This window comes from Pristis pectinata, chromosome 8 (assembly GCF_009764475.1).
Source record: "Pristis pectinata isolate sPriPec2 chromosome 8, sPriPec2.1.pri, whole genome shotgun sequence".
NCBI classification, from domain to species: domain Eukaryota; kingdom Metazoa; phylum Chordata; class Chondrichthyes; order Rhinopristiformes; family Pristidae; genus Pristis; species Pristis pectinata.
Genome location: NC_067412.1, coordinates 13,584,116 through 13,602,998, shown reverse-complemented (window position 1 = coordinate 13,602,998; position 18,883 = coordinate 13,584,116). Strand labels below are relative to the sequence as shown.

The window sequence follows — 18,883 nt, the reverse complement described above, 5'->3', positions numbered from 1 at the left end:
TAAGGAGGTTGGACAGTGGTGGATGAAGTTAGTTGGATGGTTTTGAAATCTGCTCCATTCTGCAGATGATGATATGTGTACCGACTCAGGACCAATCTGTGCTTCTCTTGCAGGTGAAATGGAAGAACTGGAGAGTTTGTGGCTGACTGGCATTTGTCACAATGAGAAGAACGAAGTGATGAGCAGCCAGTTGGATGTTGACAATATGGCGGGTGTGTTTTACATGCTGGCTGCTGCCATGGCACTGAGCCTGATCACCTTTGTGTGGGAGCATTGGTTTTACTGGAGCCTGAGACACTGCTTCATGGGAACTTGCACTGGAAAACCAGGACTCCTCTTCTCAATCAGCAGGGTGAGTGAGGAAAAATGTGGCCTTGCCCACTTCCGGTTGTTGCCTGAACTATTTAAATAGCTTTCTTTTTATTATTTTGTATTTTTAGATCTTAAGTATAAAATGTGTTCAGTTTTAAGAAGAATAACACTTCATCTAATAATGTTAAAGGCAATACAACAATTACACTTAATTGTAAAAATTACCATCAAATGCTGAAGCATTCTGTTGTCAGATTAAAAGAAAAGTAACTTGCAACATGGTGTTATTAAAACAAGAACATTGGTTCTTACACTGAGTGGGAGTAATTTTAACTTAGAGCAATGATGTAAATAGTGTGATATTTCACCTGCCACCCATTGTACACTCTGTACAGTTTTCTTTTACATCATGGCTGGAAGTTAAATTCTTTCCAGTGCATCAACCCATGGCATCTACCACGAGAATAAAGGGAGAACCCTATACCAAATCAGTCCACGTGCCTCTAATCAGACAGTACAGAAGTAGGACATTTAGTACATTATGCCCCAACTCCCTGAACTAACCATCTAATTAATTGGAATCATACCAAGCACAAAGGAAGATGGTGGTTATGATGGTTGGAGGTCAATTATCTCAGCCACAGGACATCTCTGCAGGAGTTCCTCAGGGTAGTACCCTAGGCCTGACCATCTTCAGCTGCTTCATCAATGACCTTCCTTCATTCGTAAGGTCAGAAGTAGGGATGTTCGCTGTTGATTGCATAACATTCAGCACCATTCACTCCTCATATAATGAAGCAGTCCAGAACCAAATGCAGCAAGACCTGGTCAGTACCCAGGCCTGGGCTGATAGGTGGGAAGTAACATTTGTGCCACACAAGTGCCAGGCAATGACGATATCCAACAAGAGAAAACCCAGCCATCACCCCCTGACATTCAATGGCATAACCATTACTCAATCCCCCACCATCAATGCCCTTGGGGTTACAGTTGACCAGAAACTGAACTGGAGTAGCCATATACATAATGTGGCTACAAGTGCAGGTCAGAGGCTCGGAATCCTGCGGCGAGTAACTCGCCTCCTAACTCCTCAAAGCCTGTCCACCATCTACAAGGCTCAAGTCAGGATTGTGATGGAACACTCTCCACTTGCCTGTAATGAGTACAGCTTCAACAACACTTGAGAAGCTCAACACCATTCAGGACATAGCAGCCCACTTGATAGGCACCCCATCCACAACCACTCAGTCACTCCACCACCGACGCACTGTAGCAGCATTTTGTACCATCTACAGGATGCACTGCAGCAACTCACCAAGATACCTTAGTCAGCACCTTCTAAACCCCGACTTCTACCAGCTAGAAAGACAAGGGCAGCAAAAGTATGGGAACACCACTACCTGGAGGTTGCCCTCCAAGCCACACAGCATCCTGACTTGGAAATATATCACTGCTCCTTCACTGTCCCTGGGTCAGAATCCTGGAACTCTCCCTAACAGCAAAATGGGCATACCCACACCTCGAGGACTGCAGCAGTTCAAGAAGGCAGCTCACGCCACCTTCTCAAGGATAACTAGGGATGGGCAATTAAATGCTGGCTCAGCCTGCGAAGCCCACATCCCTTGAATGAATATAAAAAAATCCACACCTTTACTATTTCCTTGTAGCCCACCAGATATTCCCTTCTTAAAAGTGGAGGTCCAGTTCCCTTCTGAACATTTTTATGTTGCCTCCATCACCCTTTCAGGCAGCATGCTCCAGATCACAACTCACTGTCTCTGCCTTTTGTCTAAGTCATTATAAAAGAAGGATTTGTGCAAGAGTTAAAATGTAACTGCATCTGGATGGGGCAGGTTAAACACACATCAACAAATGGTTAGAAACTTGTGCCTAGTTATCCTCACAAATTGTACTTACTAATAGTACCAGCGCATAGTACTCTGCCTATGAAATTCTTTCCACTAACTTCAACAGAATGAATTTCAGAGGATTTCAGATGTACAGTGAAAAAGCCAGCGACACAGCTTTCTTTTCCATTTAGTGCATCAGGCTGGCAATGAATTTTGAGGCAAACTACAATTAAACCAGACTGTTTAAATCCAAGGCCCTGTCCCCAAGACTGCCCTGATGGCTGCTGTCTCTGATACTTAAAGTCATTTGAATACTGTTGAAATGGAATAAATATAATACAAAGATTAGAGCAGTAATTAAAAATAAAGATAATAAATCTGGTTAAAATTGTATTATTATCTTGCTGATTAATTAAAAAAACAAATATACAATGAAACAAAGAAACTGAAACAAAAAAAAATTTGAGGAAACACAAGAGACTGCAGATGTTGGAATCTGAAGCAACAGACAAAATCCTGGAGGAATTCAGCAGGTAAGGCAGCATCTGTAGAGGGAAATGGATAGTTGACGTTTCGTGTCGAGACCCCGACACCAATGCTATTGCATTCCAGATTAAGGGTTTCGACCCGAAACATTGACTGTCCATTTCCCTATACAGATGCTGCTTGACCCGCTGAGTTCCTCCAGCATTTTCTTTGTTGAAAAAAAATTAGTTAAGCTTATCTTTTAAATGAAGGTTAGCTTCATTCAAGGGTCTATGTACACCAGCCGTGTTGAAGACCCTCTGCCCTGTCCTTTCTGTCCAGTGGTGAAGCAGATGTTAGATAATAACAATATCTGATGTCCATCATATCTTGGAGGGTGGATCCAGCCCAAAATTGGGTGGGGGGGGCCTTTACCCTGCAATACATGGGTATTCTCTAAGTAAAGATCTTCCTGGAATGTATATTTGGTTACAACACAGTTTTCGCACCTTACGCTGAGTGCAAGACCTTTTCACCTCTGCTCACCATTTTGGTTGGTCCACTTGTTCTAAACCTCAAACTACATCACTGATGACACTCCGATGAGGCAACTGCAGTACTGAATGGAAATCAAACAATGCTAAGGAGACTTAGAAGCATGTATATTTTCCTTAGAAACAAATGTTCAGTGATGAAGAAGTCATTAGTAATGGCAAACATTATGACCAGAAAACAGTCTTATCCTGTTTACATGAAAGCTAATTTGTTCAGAAATTTCCACCTTATCACTTTAGTGGGTTGGGTTGCTCGTCATAGCTTCACCATCACATATTGTGGTGTCTTTTCAATCTCAGGTGTACTTTTAGTTGGTAGGGTATGCAGGCATTGTGTAGAGGATAGTTATCCCTGAGGCATACTATATATTGAAGATAGAGACATGAAAAATAGTCCAGGAATTTAACCACTCTGCACCCATCAAAGTCAAGATTTGAATATGTTTCATTTTATATTTGCTGCTCCTAATTTCTGAAGTGAGGTGAAGAAAAATCCATAAGACTGGGCTGAGATGAAGCAATCGGATGGTTGTATTAACACTGGCTGTGCTGGGGTTCCTGCAGTATTGGTTTACTTGGGGTGGGAAGGGAGATACACGTGAAATGCTCACAGAGGAATTGCTTTCCTGCACCGTCCATCAGCATTTCTGGTGCTCTGCAGGAGATCAAAGGCAAGGAGCATTTTGAACAGTCGGTGCTGCTGTATTGGTTTAAATACCTGGCTAATAACCCAGATGTTTGGCTAGCAATCTATAGATGCTGGTCCATATCTGATTGTGTTACTTATGGAATTTGAACTCAGTTGTTGGTTTGAAATTTAAGAAACCAGGTTAGCTGGGGTCAAATCGAGTTTTGATGCCTATTTGGGAAGAATTACCACCTCCTTCTGAAATGATGCAAAGCTGATGACATTTTCAGAATCTAAAAGGAAGTAAAGGTTAGGGTTTAGATGAAGGGTGAATCAGTTTGGGAAAGCACCTGTGGCATGTTATGTATTGTGTAGTAGGAAATGTGTGGCAAGAAGAGGATAAAAAATGACTTAACTCTGGACTCCACCTCCTGCAACATTGCCACTTGCTGAGGGACTGATGGTCTGCCTCCCCATGATGACAAATATGTTTCATCTCCACTGGAGGGACTGAGTTGACCTTGTCTCCCTGACTGCAGACTGCAAAAATCACTGTGAATCAGCAGTCAAGCAGGGTTTAGATGTTTTGGTAAACTTGCTCCTTGGAACATGATTATGAATGGGACTTCTGGCTCTAATTTGCAATAAGTATCTTTCTTTCTAATTTCTATACTTGATTTTGACTTTGGTAGATATGGTGTCTGAGGCATAACTAGTGAGGTGTAAAGGATGTTTTCAAAAATGTACAATGCTGTTCCTAAGGAAAAAAAGTATAGTTCTTAGGTAAATGATAAGAGGAGCTTTAACTACTCTCACTCTTGATGATAGGATCCTCAGTTCTTCAAAGGGAATTCCCACAAAGTTTGAAAAATTCCAGACTTAGTTTTCTCTGAAGAAAACATTCACATACACGAGGACATAGGAAGCCCAATTTCACATCTCCTTTAGTCTCCACTCATGAACTGTATTAATGTTTGAATGCAGAGATATGGTCCCATTGCCACAGACCAGCACATTAAACTAATAGATCAAAAGCTTTCTCATTGCAATTTTGTGTCATGTTGGGTACTGGTAGGCTACATTGTTTTAGGATGAATAAAACACTGAGGAAAATGAAGTTAAGAAATTGTCCACATTTACATTTTCTTGATGTTAATAATGGTGTCCTTTTGAAATTTCTCCATTGTACAATTTAGTTGCCTATTGGTGCTGAAAATCAGGTCCAACAGCTATGAAGGCAATAGCAAAGGCATGGTTCAATTGTATGTTATGCCAGGCAGTCAGTTATTATTCTGCTATTTATGAATATAAAATTCAGTATGAATTGGAGGACAATGCAATGATGGTCAATTCCGGTTTGATGAGAGAGTAAAAATGTTGACAAAAATGAAGATCTAATTTGGGTTTTGTAAAATAATGTCAACATTTGGTATGTGCTTCCATCCTTAGAATTCCCCAATACAAATGTGGCAACACCACTCATGTATCTCACTGGCTGTAGTGCATTTTGGAATGTCTTAAGGCTATGAAAGGTGCTTTAAATCTTTATTTCTTTATGGAAATATAATTATTTTATATAAATCATTTAAAACTAGTGTTTTATCTTGGAATTATACTTTCCACAATGATTTTTAAATTCAGAACTTGAAATAAGTTGGTTAGATAGATAGAAGTATAACAAAACCTTTATGAATATGATTGCATTAACTTTTAGGTATTTGATAAATTTGCCACCCATTTGTCTATAAGTTTATCCCTGGTTGATAATACTAAACCCACTATATTGTAACATCAGTGTGTTATACACTCTTGCTCCAAAATTAATTCTATTGCGCTATACGGTGTGCTTGGTGCTACTAACTGGGGATGAATTTCTTAAAAGTACCAATAAGCAGAAATATTTGGAATCCTTCTTAAACAATGAGTTTAAAGACAACTTTGTTTTGATTCAGTGAGATGGTAATTCTTGTCTCAGTTTAATTTTGTTTCCGATATTTGCAGCACAATTTTCCCAGCTTTGATTCCAAGTTCAGATGAAATGAAATAAACAAATAAGATAAATTTTAATGTAATATCCCTAACAAATAATTACAGTAGCTTTGAACACTAATACTCATCGATAACTCTATTTAAAAGGAACAACTGGGAAAAGTGATCTCTGTCATAATCGGCTAATTTACTTGATCTCCGCAAATTATTTTAATTGTTTAGTGGATAATCAAAAATTTTGAAAGTTAAGAAGCAAGTGTATAAAAATCCTGAATACACCAACAGCTTTGACTCCTAATGATACGCTAATTAAAAGTCTTGTAAGACAGTCAGCTTTTGCATCTCTTGATATGAGTGGGCTACTTTCCAGCCATTGAGATCCAACAGATTTGTTCTCTTTGACCAAAAGAGGTTACTTTAACTCTTTGACCAAAGGCTGTTACTTTAAAATAGTAACAGCTACTTACATTAAAAAAAAGTACCTTTCATTGCATCAGAGCACCTAAGGAGTGTGGATGTTTCCCCTTGTGAGGGAGTCCAGAACCAGAGGTGTAGTTTTATACTAAGGGGTCACCCATTTAAGGCAGAAATAAAGAAAAGTTCTTCTCTCAGGGAACCATGAAACTTTGAAATTCTCAGAAGCTGTGTTATTGAATATTTTCAGGGCTGAGAGAGGCAAATTTTTGAACTATAGTGGAGTCAAGGGCTTTGGGGAACAAGTAGGAACGTAATATTGAGCCAATGCTCTGGTCAAATATGATTTCACTGGAATGGCCACACAAGGCTTGAGGGGCCTTAGGGCCTTCTCCTGCCCCTATCTCTCACAGTTTTATGTTCTTATGGTTGAAAAGAACATTATCAAACAGCATATGACACAGCCACTTAATGAAAAATTAGAATGGGGAGAAGTCTCTTCTATGAGCAGAAACTGTTGGAGGTGCAGAGGTTCAGGGAAGAGTTCCAAAGCTTAGGGTCCAGGGAATTGAAAGCACTCTGCCACTGACTGAGGGATAAAACTTGAGGATGTGTTGTTGATGTGAATTAAAGGAGTTCAGAAGAAGGATTATAGGCCTGGAGGAAATCACAGAACCTGGGATGGATATAGCAAGAGAGAAATTTGAAAACAAGGATGAAAATTTTATAACTGAAGCATTGCTCAACCAGGAGCCAATGTTAGTCAGCAATCAGAGGGGTGATAGGTGAATCGGGCCTGATGTGAAACAAATGTTCCAATGGCAGATTATTGATAGCGATTTCACTGTTTGGCAGAACCTTAGTTATTATTATTGTTTGGCTTAGTTGGCTTCTTGGAGATCACGCTATTGAAAAAGGGGTAAAGGCAATCTGAAATGAAAATAAAAGATTTGTAAGCATACAGCAGATCATTCAGCAGCCCACCACCTGCTCCACCCAGTCCTTTCCCTCTACTACCACCACCCCAGCTGCATCGTCCACCTCCAAAGAAAAGCTGGTGGAGCCTTTTGTCAGAATGAAAAGGAAACTGGGTAACCCTTTGTCTAAACTTACACAAACAAAGCCAAGGGGAAAATAAGAAGGAAAGATCGGCAAAAGGTTACGATGATGGAAGAAACTTGAGGGGTGCAAATTCATTGTGGGCTGTGGTGTTAATGGGCCATTTTTAAGCAGCTGAGATCCCCACTTAACATTCAGTTCTACTGAATCTATGATGCTGAATATCAGTTTGACTGGTAAACATCCAGCTGATGTCCATCGAACCTGCATTGTACAAGTCACAACGTGACCATTATAAAAGTTTGAGAAAACTGAATACAGATCTGGCAAGCTTTTTGTAACAGTTGCTTACAGATTTTTAAGATCAAAACCTTCCATAATTAATGACAGATGCTACAAAAATATTTACCTTCTTATGCTAAGCTGATGCCTCTCTCAAACCGTCCCTTTAGAGTACTTGGCTGCAGGCCTTTTGGATTTGGTCACATCTATATATTTCTCACCCTTACAATCAATCAGATCCCTATCAGTACCTTGAATCATGCCAGCAGCTCTCCAGCACCCTGGCTATGTAAAGATGTAAACTCCTCTTGTTGAATCTTGTTGAAGGATCATTTGTGAAATGGAAGTTTGAATAAAAGGACCCTAGGTTATTAAAGGTTTGCAAGCCTGATGCTGGAGACTGTCCGTGTACTGCGCTATTCTGTATCTGAACATTCTTATCTGAAGGATAGTTCTGGCCCCATGAGAAACAACATTCGCTGTTAGCCCTGGGGATAAAATGGCCTAGCATTTAGTACTTCTTCACTGCAGGACAAGACCCTGCATGTACATTCAAAAAGAACAGTTGTGCTAAGAAATTAAAGTAGCGGTATATTTAAAATGTAATACATGGAAAAGGCGCATGTTTTAAATGTTACTTTCCCAGGAGTATATGCTTTAATATCTCTTTAAAATACTAGAAAATGGATGGAAAATGGAGGTTATACTGTCAAAGAAGAAAAATGTACAACATTTCTCACTGTGGCTTTCTCCACAAATACATACTGACTCCGGAACTTTCCTCACTGAACATTGTTGCAACTACACTGAGAGCAGTTCGTCACAAGATACAGTCCTTATAATGGTACAACTTTAAGACAGCAATACTACATATGTTCATCATCAATACTACATATGATGCATGTTTTACAGGGATACAAGAATTCAAGGTTAACCATTTTGCAGCTGTTAAATTTGTAATATTCCGTACCTAGGAGACGTGAAGTTTGCATAGAGGTGCTTCAACAGGCTTTGCTGAGTATGGGTGTGGTGCAAATCTTTAAGCAGAATTAAAACTCTGGAAACAAAAAGCCACAGTAGGCAGAAAAGCCACAGAAACGTGTGATTTGGATTCATACTCATATTTTGTTTCCCATCTTGTTTTTTTTTACTTTTTGCATGTACCATGGAGTTAACAAGTCAAAACATTGAATCCAGCATCGTAAGCAAGTGTGGAACTCTATCCTTCACAATACCAGTGACAGAGACAATGATTCATTGAAGGAGGAAGCCAATTATCTTTATTGCTTTTGGCAAAGTATAATGGTGAAGGATGTTACATTACTGGTACAGGATCATAAGCCTTCATTGATCTTCTCATTGCACTTAAGTTTAATCAACCAATTATTTGTCTAGTGTGCATTTACCCTGACAGACTAGACAGCAAAGTTATTACGAAAAGTGAACTAGCCATTATATCCGATATTTATGCGTGATTTTATGCTGAATCCTCTCCAAGGAAGTTGTGTTTCATTAGCATTCATCAAAGGGAAGATGGATGAGTCTGTTCTGCATATATCACATGTCTATGATTCTTCCAAAACTCACTTAAGCTGTTCTATACAGCAGTGAGAAAAGGAAGAAAAACGTAGAGTTACATTGTGCCTTTTATAATCTCAGGACATCCCAAGCTTAGGGTTGCATACAAAAATAAAATATTGTGGAATAAACTCTTCTTTACTGCAGAACGGTAATCCAGCAGAGTTGATTAACACTGCTTCACGGCTCTCCATGTGTGCACACAGAATTGTACCTTGACAACAACAATTTGCAATTACTATACCTTTGATATATCCCAAGAATCTTCACAGGAATTTAATAAACTGTTCCATGTGAACCCATGAATTTCTAGGGACAAAAGAAGATCATTAACTTTCCATTAATGTATTTTAGCTGCCCACTTTATCTTCTTTTCAAAATTCCATAATGACAATGAGGTCTGGGACCTTGGTGAAGAAGTTTACTCTAACTCTCTGCCTTGTTCCAGGGTCATAATTTGGCAACATTCCTTTTTGAACAATTTGCTTTGGTCAACAAGTTGCTCGTATTTGTTCTGTTCTTTCATAATCTTGAAAATTTAAAAGTTAGGTTTGTACCCAAATTCATCTGCTTTCTCAAGAAGTTAACCTATGTCAATTGCTCCTCATAACTTAAATTCCTGCTGCTTAAATCAATGTCAATATCTGCCATTTCACCCTCCCATTGTCAAGAATAGTTATCAAATCTGCTCATACTGGTACGGCCAATCTAAGCTCCAACATCGAATTTTGTGACCTTCATTTCATGTTATGTTGCTTCCTAGCTCTGTATGGAGCTGATTAATGCTGGAATTATGAAGTTAGTTAGTTGGCATACTGTATGCTGACGTGTCATACAGTACTGGAACTTGTTAAATTTGGACAATAGTGAGTCTACATGGTTTACTAGTTATTAAAGGCAAGAATATATATGGTAATGGAAAACCAGACTGGAAGTGAAACCTACCAAATGTGCTAGCTGTCTAGGGATTTTACTACACATGTAATTTTTATAATTCATGCCGAGTCAATTATATCTCACCCAACTGTTGATTATTACTTGCAAAATTGTAGTGATTACACATCTGTTAATCTGCAATATGAATATCATTGTACATCAGCAGCTTGAAGCATATTAGCTCTACATTTACCATGACAGCTCCAAATGGCAGCAAAAAACAAAATAAGTGTCTTAAAATTAAATGAAACAAATTGAAATAACGAATACCCTGGAATGATTTTGAGACTGTAACCTCAGATCTAATATCAGATGATAATCATGGATTGCTACAAATTCCCTCAATGCTTATGATGCCATCTGTACACGTTGGTAATCTGACTGCCTTTTAATGGTTTCAGAATCATATAAAGTTTATTATTTTAGTATATGAAACCAGGTTTGATGTGTTGCTGATAATTACAACAGAGTTTAAAGGCAGGCAAGAATCAGTATTGCAGTAGATCAATAGGACTTAGCATCATGAGCTAAATGGCTGACTAGATCTTCTTCAATTTCCTCAGACTCCATAAATTTTTCTTTAGCTAGCGTCTTCTCCCAATACCTGTATAATAATATCATCTGTCCCAATACCTATATGATGACATCACCTCTCTCAATACCAGTATGATGAACTTACCGAGACAGCCTCAGTCAAGCCAAGCTGATCTGGTGCATCAGGGCAGCATGCAGATTATGATAGTATTAATATATCCAATGACCAATATATCGAACAACAAGGGAAGGTCCAAATCCTCCTCATTTTATAACTTAACTTTTTTAACTTAACTATTAATGAAATCGTCATATGTTTTTACATCTTTGACTAGCAGATGTTATTGAAAGAAGGGACTTGCAGTGGCAGTTTCCTTTACCGGGAAGAGGATTTGGGGGTTACAAGTGACCCCTGCATGACGGCCGTTTGGGTAACGGAAATTCGCCCTTATGGAATTCGCACGTTGGCATTTTCTCTGATGCGCTGCATTGTGGGGAGCCACAGTAGCCTTGGCCAGCTCCTGAAAGTAATCCTTTGACCTTTACTCCACTTCCACTGTCACTGCACTTTAAGTCATTTACCCCTGAACTCCTTCCACACCACCTTTCTCCCTTGAACCCTGATCCTCGAATCCTATCCTATCCCCACTTTCTAAACCCTTTCCTAATCCATGAGCCTTGGATGTCAGAGAAAATGCCTCGCAGATGAAGAGCGCAGCAGTGCTGCACTCTGAGACATCTGCTCACACGTCCTCGGACTGGAGAGGTTGTGGCAAAGGAGGAACACGGCTGTGGCTGCCAACCCAATCGACATGGTGACTCATGTCCAAATCTCATTGCCCCACAGTATTGAGTGACTAAAAAATGAAAATTGAGAAATTTTGTTGTCATTACGAGACTTGTCCATCCCCTGAATGTTGGCCTCAGCTGTTTAACAACAGTGGTGCATCACTTTTTGTCATCGGTGATAAAATGGCTTAAAATGAGTGAAAAACATCCCTTAGGGATATGTCTCTGCTTAAAACATGGGATTTGGTGGGAAGAGGGGGTTTGGATTGAAGAAACTCGTGGCAAGGATGGTTTTCGAGGAATGCAACCCTTCTGTAACATGGGGCTGGTGTGTAATAATATTTCGGAGGATGTATGAAGATGCTTTTCACCTCAGTTGTAAGAATAAAACCAATGGGTTATGAGAAAGACATGTCACAAAGCACACTTGCCAATACCGGAGTCATATCCTTGGAGCCTGGCATGCAAGTTTTCCAAACCTGGTTCAAGGGAGGCAGATAGTAGCACCATGCAGATTTGCTGGTTTCTGCATTATGAATTCTCTGTAATTCCCCTGCTCCCTCTAGTGGAAAACTATACAGCTTGAAGAGTTATTATTTTCCTTCCAAGTGATATTTCAAAGGAAGAAGTCCACTCGATCAATATTTTAGATTGTAAACTGCTCATATTGAAATATTATTATTCAACTGTGTTTTAATTCTGATTCCAATGTACATTATTGAGTGAGCCATAATTGTTTACAGAGTGTACATACAAATATTGTAAGATAGTGGACATGTATTTTTCAGCTCTTTGAAAATGGTGATTAGATTCCTTGGCTTTAGTCTTTTTGGTTACACACTGAAAACACTGAAAACATTTAGCTTAAGTTATTGCACAACAGCCCCAGAATGGCATGCACTTACACAGGCTATGCTAATTCTTCCCTCCTTTTTGTCTTACAGGGAATCTGGAGCTGTATACATGGTGTGCCCAATGAGGAAAAGAAGAAATCTCCCAACCTGGATTTAAACAGTCCTCAAACAAATATTCTGAGGCTGTTTAATACAGCAAAACCAATGGCCAATATATCGAACCTTAATGCTTCAAGAGCAAACTCTCCTAAAAGAACTTCCAATTTCATTCAGAGAGGGTCATTGCTCCTTGATGTGGTTGACCAAAAGGGGAATTTCTTGTACTCTGACAACAGGCCCTATCAACCCAAGGAGACGGGCTTCAACGACAACACTGGTGAAATGTTAACATTCAACGTAAGCCGTCAGAAAGATAACCGTAACAATTATATCCTCCAAGGGCAGCACCCATTGACTCTAAACGAAGCAAATCCCAACACCGTGGAGGTTACAGTAAGCTCAGAAACTCCAAAACTTAACTCCAGGCCTAGGCAGTTATGGAAAAAGTCTGTGGAAACCTTGCGGCAGAATCAGGGATCAGTGGTAGAAAGTGTCAATGTAGAGCCCAAGCAACCTGTGAAAAATCAGAGGTACCTACCAGAAGAAGTTGGCCATTCGGATATGTCGGACTGCTCTAGCCGTACCGCTTCCCACAAGGACCCTGATAACAATCAAAAACATCATAAGCATAAGGAAACCTTCAAAAAGAAATCCATGATGGCCAAATATCCTCGAGATTGCAGTGAGATAGAGCTCTCTTATCTTAAGGCTAAAGAAGGGCATCAACACCATCGCGAGAAAGTGTACACCATTGATTCTGACAGGGAGTCCAATTATCACTCAGATCACCATCATTACCGAGAAAATGTGGCAATTGCTGAAGACCTGGACTATCCGCCAGTGTATCATGATCAGAATGAGAATTACAGGAAACAGGAAGCAGTTCTACACCTAAATAGGACTCCTCAGCATAATGAGGACAGCCTTCCCAATGCTGAAAACAAATGCAGCATGTACAATAAGCACTACAGCTTGAAGGAGAAAAATATTTCCCCTGTAGAATACAGTGAGAGGTACAAGCAGCCCACTCAACACTGCAGAAGCTGCCTTTCCAAGCTGCCTAACTATACCACACACTATTCGGTCAGGTCTCCGTACAACAGATGCGATGCCTGTGTACACACGGCAAATTTATATGACATTAGTGAAGATCACATGTTACAAGAGCCAGTAAGCCCCATGTGCCCTGAAGAATCCTTTGCCCATCATTGGGCTCCTTCTGATGTCTCTAACATGCAGAGAGTAAACAGGCTCAGGATTAGCAGGCAGCACTCCTTTGACAATATCCTTGAAAAGCCTAAGGAAGTGGATCTCGGAAGACCTGCCCGGAGTGTGAGCCTGAAAGAAAAGGACAGATTTCAGGATGACCCTTATGCACATGTATTCAATATTAAACCAGAGAAACTCTTTAGCACGAAGGTTTCCGTTTTTGACCACAATCTGGAGGAAAGCAAGCGGAGTAAGTCATTGTATCCAGATCACGTCTCCGAGAATCCATTCTGGCACTCCTTTCGCGAAGATCAGCATCTGGTCCATGGGCGAAGTTCTTCTGACATATATAAACAGTCTGCTGCATCAAAGGCATGCTACGATAATCACTTTAGATCATCTGTTAAGTCGACAGCATCATACTGCTCCAGAGATGGACGAGTTCCTAATGATGTGTACATTTCAGAACATATTATGCCTTATGTATCGAGCAGGAATAGTATTTACTGTGCTCCCAGGGTTTTGAATTCTTCCAGCAATAGACGTGTCTACAAAAAAATGCCTAGTATTGAATCAGATGTTTGACTCATCATTTGTTTGTCTAATTCTACGTTAATGCTATTCATTTGCTGTAGCTAATGATGTACATAGTTGCCAACATTTTGAAATAGGATCTTAGGAGACATTAAGGGGCAGCTTTGCCAGATAGTCATTGCTAACATTGTCTTCTTTCTCCTATTTTCTGATAGATAGGGCTGACTGGCCTTTCCTACTATCTGATGGCAAAGGAGCAACAGAAAAGAGATACATGTTGATGATCATACCAACTGGTTAGCTTTGCTGCAAATGAAGACTGCATAAAATGACCTAGTGGAATTATTGTCTCCCTTTTACGGTGCATTAATCTATAACAGACCACACTAGGCAGGCCATTGAATCTTAGGAGAACACTGGTTATGTAAAGTAAGCAAGAAATAGATGACAAGCTCAATATTACTGTGTAAATGTAGGGAGTTGGCAACTATGCTATTATATTTACTCCAGTTCTGTAACTGCTGAAATGTTTAAATTAAACTGTTTCCCAAAGTGAAACCCTGAGCTAAAGCAGCTAATGGCATACTTTAAAAATTCTGAGAACAAATGGGTCCTCAGGTAGAGCCATAATCTTTTTCTTTAGAAAATAATAAAAATCCTGAGTGCATAGCTTATCTTATGTGGTCAACCTTCTCAATTGTGCAAATTTATCCTCGGGATAACACCTTCATGAACATCGGTTGGACAGGATACTGTGAGGATTCCAATGTTAAGCATAATATTCCTACAACCCTATAAAAGTCATCACATTGAGTAACAGTGCTGCAGCCGTAATATTTTGAGCCTTGTTTTCTATTGTTCCATCTGGTAATTTGTTCCAGCCTTTGTTGCTTACTCAAGTTTGTTCACTGTAAGAAGTTATGGACCAGCAGTCCAACAGGAAAAGATTAACTGCTGGGGAGCAACAGAAATTTGCTAATAAAATGCATGGCATGAACGTTCAGGGATTTTGCACTTCTGAACATTAGAGATTTTAATAAATCCTGGTAGTTGCAAAATGTAATTTATATGCTGTTAGCTTGGGGATTCACTTCAACTGAATTCTTTAACTCTCCCCAGATTTGATAGACATGAATTGTGAACGAATCTTATAGTCCATCTCTTTGCAGTATATTCCCATTGTATTGTATATTTATCATGTAAACTTGAACTGATTATTTTGAATATGGAAACAGGGGTATAACATACGCCCCTTTGGGCAACAAACATTAGAATGTCACCATTATAGAAAAGAACATATAATTATTAAAAATAGTATACGTAAGTATCTTCAGTTAACTCTAGATTTCTACCAGTGCTGAGTTTTGCTGCTTGATAAGTGAAATATGCCCACGGCTTTGAATAAAAACTTCCATAACTACCAGCACACTATGGGCATTTTGTATGTTGAAAGGGCTGGAACTTATGACTTTGAGTACCAGTGATATGCTTAAGTTAAAAAAAATTCCGCCTTTGAATATATCCATTTAAGGCTTAAAGTACCTGTGTTTTGTTTTATGATGTTTTTCACAATATCATGCGAATGACATAACATAAAGATGTTTTCAGCATAAACAGTACTTCAGAAAGTTGGCCTCAATTTCATTCCAAAATACCATGTTTAACTCTGAGGTCTGTATCTAATTGTATCAAAGGAACACCCCGTGTAAATGCTTATCAGAAGTATAGTGCAATAATTTGCTTGTACTTGTGATAAATACAGGAATACGACAGTCCAATTGATCAGCTTTGCCTTTGAAACAAGTATTATTTTACAACATTAATTTCCAATTTGCCAGCAAACCCAGAAATGTACTAAGTGTGGATGTCTTAACTTAGGAGCAAAACTAACTCACTAAAAATTACATTGAGATTTCTTGAAGCTAGCACAGAAAAAAATTAAATTAGAAAAGAAATTAAATGATGTTCTGTGATTCTTGCAAATGCTAGTGGGAATACAGCAATCTCAGAGGTCTTTACAGTTTTAATTCCAACCTTGCAATCTAGTTTTAATGACCATTAATCTTAGTCGCTGCAACTTAGTGAAACCATCGAGTGGTCACATTGAATGGCCACTGCTGAGAAATTCATTGCTCAGTGAATGCAGAATCTTCTTCCAGAAAGCAAATTATGTGTTTACACTGAAAGCTTATTCAATAATACTTTCAACAACACTGTCAATAATACAAGAATTTTAAAACTCTATTAAAGATTTAAATTTAATTCCAGTACATTCCCACTGTGTTTTCTCATACACCAGATCTTTGAGAAGGGTGTTAAAAAGAAGGGGAGGGAATACATTTCCAACAATGCTTCCATGCACTTTAATACAATACTGCTTCCCACTCATCACACAATATAATTTCAAGCAATAATACAGTTTATGTTGAAAAACAACGTAGTAAGCTCCATTAAAACTCAAATACCTCCTTCACCCCAGCATGGCAACCTTCCTGGCGAGCTGAACCATTACTAGAACTTGCAGCACACCAATCTTTTTAACGTGTAGGCTACAGGTATAGATAGAGTATCATTTGATAATGTCTTGTGCATGAAAAGAACACTACCAATTGTTCAGGAGTTATGTCACTTTAAACTTATTGCATAAGGAATAGTCTAATTTTACAATCACTGATTATTTGACATTACCATGAAAGCTCTCCCACTTATAATAACCTATTAAAATAGTTTACACTCCTTCCTTAGTGAACATCATTTCACTATAGGAAGTATCCAAGCCTCAGTCGCTTAAACTAGTGATGATGGAATCATTCATTCTCCTTTTGAAATTGCTGGTTTTTATAAAAATTCTGCTTTTTAATGATATTCTTTTGTAATTGAATAACCTAGTATAGAGCAAACAACTGACATTACTTAAGAATATCTTGAACATTTGCAAGATTACTCAAGAAAAGTTTGGCCTTGTACCACAACACATGTAAGTTGATTATTGTGCAAAAATAAGGAAAGGCCTTTCAAAAGCTTGATTATTTTACCATTATCAGAACACTTTTTATATAAAGACATAAGCGATATTTCAGCTGTAAATTGCAAAAAGCTTGATCTTTATATAATTGTATTATAGTAATGAATGTGAAAAATAGTTACTAAAATTATAAACCATCATTTACATATCTGATTAAACAAAGCCAACACTATGGTAATTAGTGCAGTTATGAGTGTAACGAGATATCGTACATTTCTACTGCACAAGCTAATTAGTAGTTTCTCATCCCTATCCATGCCCATTAATGCTGTATCTTTACTTATATTTTATCGACAAGTCACAACAGTAGATTGCCATATATATTTAGCTGAACGATATTAATTGCCTTTATTATTATTTCTCATAGTTTATTGCCCTTTTTGGCATAGAATGATTTCTAAGGTTAGCGGAGTAACATGATATTGTGGAAATTTGATTGCCACACATGCAGCATGTTTAATTCAGGTACAGTGGTGGCTGACACTATTTCGGTTCCTGGTTTGCACAATTGGTTTTCTTAGTCAAGGAAATTAGGCTGTAACTCAACACAGAACAAAACATATTATCTTTTCTATGTCCATGTATTTTTTTTTAGTTTGTAACTGTTTTGTATTCTAATTGTGCCCCTTAATATTTCTCTTTAAATGAAGAGATATTGCATTTTCTTCTTGAAGTGGAGTAAGTTTGATCTGGGTGACAGTCATGCTAGTGACATATTTCAGATTGCATTAGTGAGGGAGTTACACAAAACAATTCAGTAAGATATTTGGCGAGGACTAAGCATAAATAAATATAAGATGTATATTTTGCTAGACAGAATGAATTCAAGCTAGTAACCAAATGTTTGGGTCTGAAATGTTCTTTGGCTGTGTGCATGTTGTCCTCAACCATAAAATATATGTCATGCTTATCCAATTTACATTTATGTGCAACTTGGACGTGCAAGCATTGGACACACATTTTGCCTTGCTAAACATTCACAATGATATTTTGTTTAATTATTGGTACTAAAGTAATTTGATTCCTGCCTATTCCTTCATTAGATGAGAAAATACTAATTATTACTTTGTGACAGTATAGATTTCAAACATATCTGCTATCGAAGTCTGTATTTACATTTGTTTTGATCTTTATATGAACTCTAACTGTAATATTTGCCAAGGTTGTCTTTAAAACTGTAATATGTGTTTTTTTTTCATTGTAGATGTGTAGAAATTACAAATGGAATGGATTTAGAACGTTCAAAGTGTTTACTGCAACAGCATTTGATGTAAATAGGTTGTCAATTGTGCCAGAAAATCTGATGTAAAAATGTAAATAAGTAAAAGTACCATTTTTCTAAGGAAGACTATTTCTGCCACTTTATATCAAAATTAAAACTATAGTCACTTAACTTTTTTTAATACTGTGGTTATTTCAAATGAGCTTTTCTGCATTAACTGACTCCTTTATTGGTCCTTGCACTGGAAGCTTAAATAGTTTATACACAAACAATAAACCTTAGCAGTTTATTAGTCATCCATATCATTTTCAGTGTTAGTAAATTGTGGGCAAGACACTTGTGTTGGTCTTGTACTGGATGATCACTTAAATTTCCACATAATCTCATGCATCATACAGTACGAAACCCCAATCTCATGATCATACAACTGCTTGTGGGAGCATACAATGTAAAAATTGACTTCTTCATTTCTTATGAAAGTTGCTTTCTTCATAGTAAGTGATAAATTTGAATTGGCTACCTGTAAGGAAAGTAACCACATTTCCAGTCA

At 38.3% G+C, this 18,883-nt stretch overlaps 1 protein-coding gene across 1 annotated transcript in view; it reads left to right on the top strand.

Moving 5' to 3' along the window:
• The window catches only part of grin2aa (glutamate receptor, ionotropic, N-methyl D-aspartate 2A, a), a 196,888-nt gene extending 178,426 nt beyond the window's left edge, over positions 1–18,462 (top strand). Inside the window, exons 13-14 of the mRNA XM_052022037.1 lie at positions 114–352; positions 12,335–18,462. Of these exons, the coding sequence (XP_051877997.1) occupies positions 114–352; positions 12,335–14,137 (2,042 nt within the window). The 3' untranslated portion in view covers positions 14,138–18,462. The remainder of the gene's footprint in view (positions 1–113; positions 353–12,334) is intronic.
• The last annotated feature ends 421 nt before the right edge of the window (positions 18,463–18,883 follow it).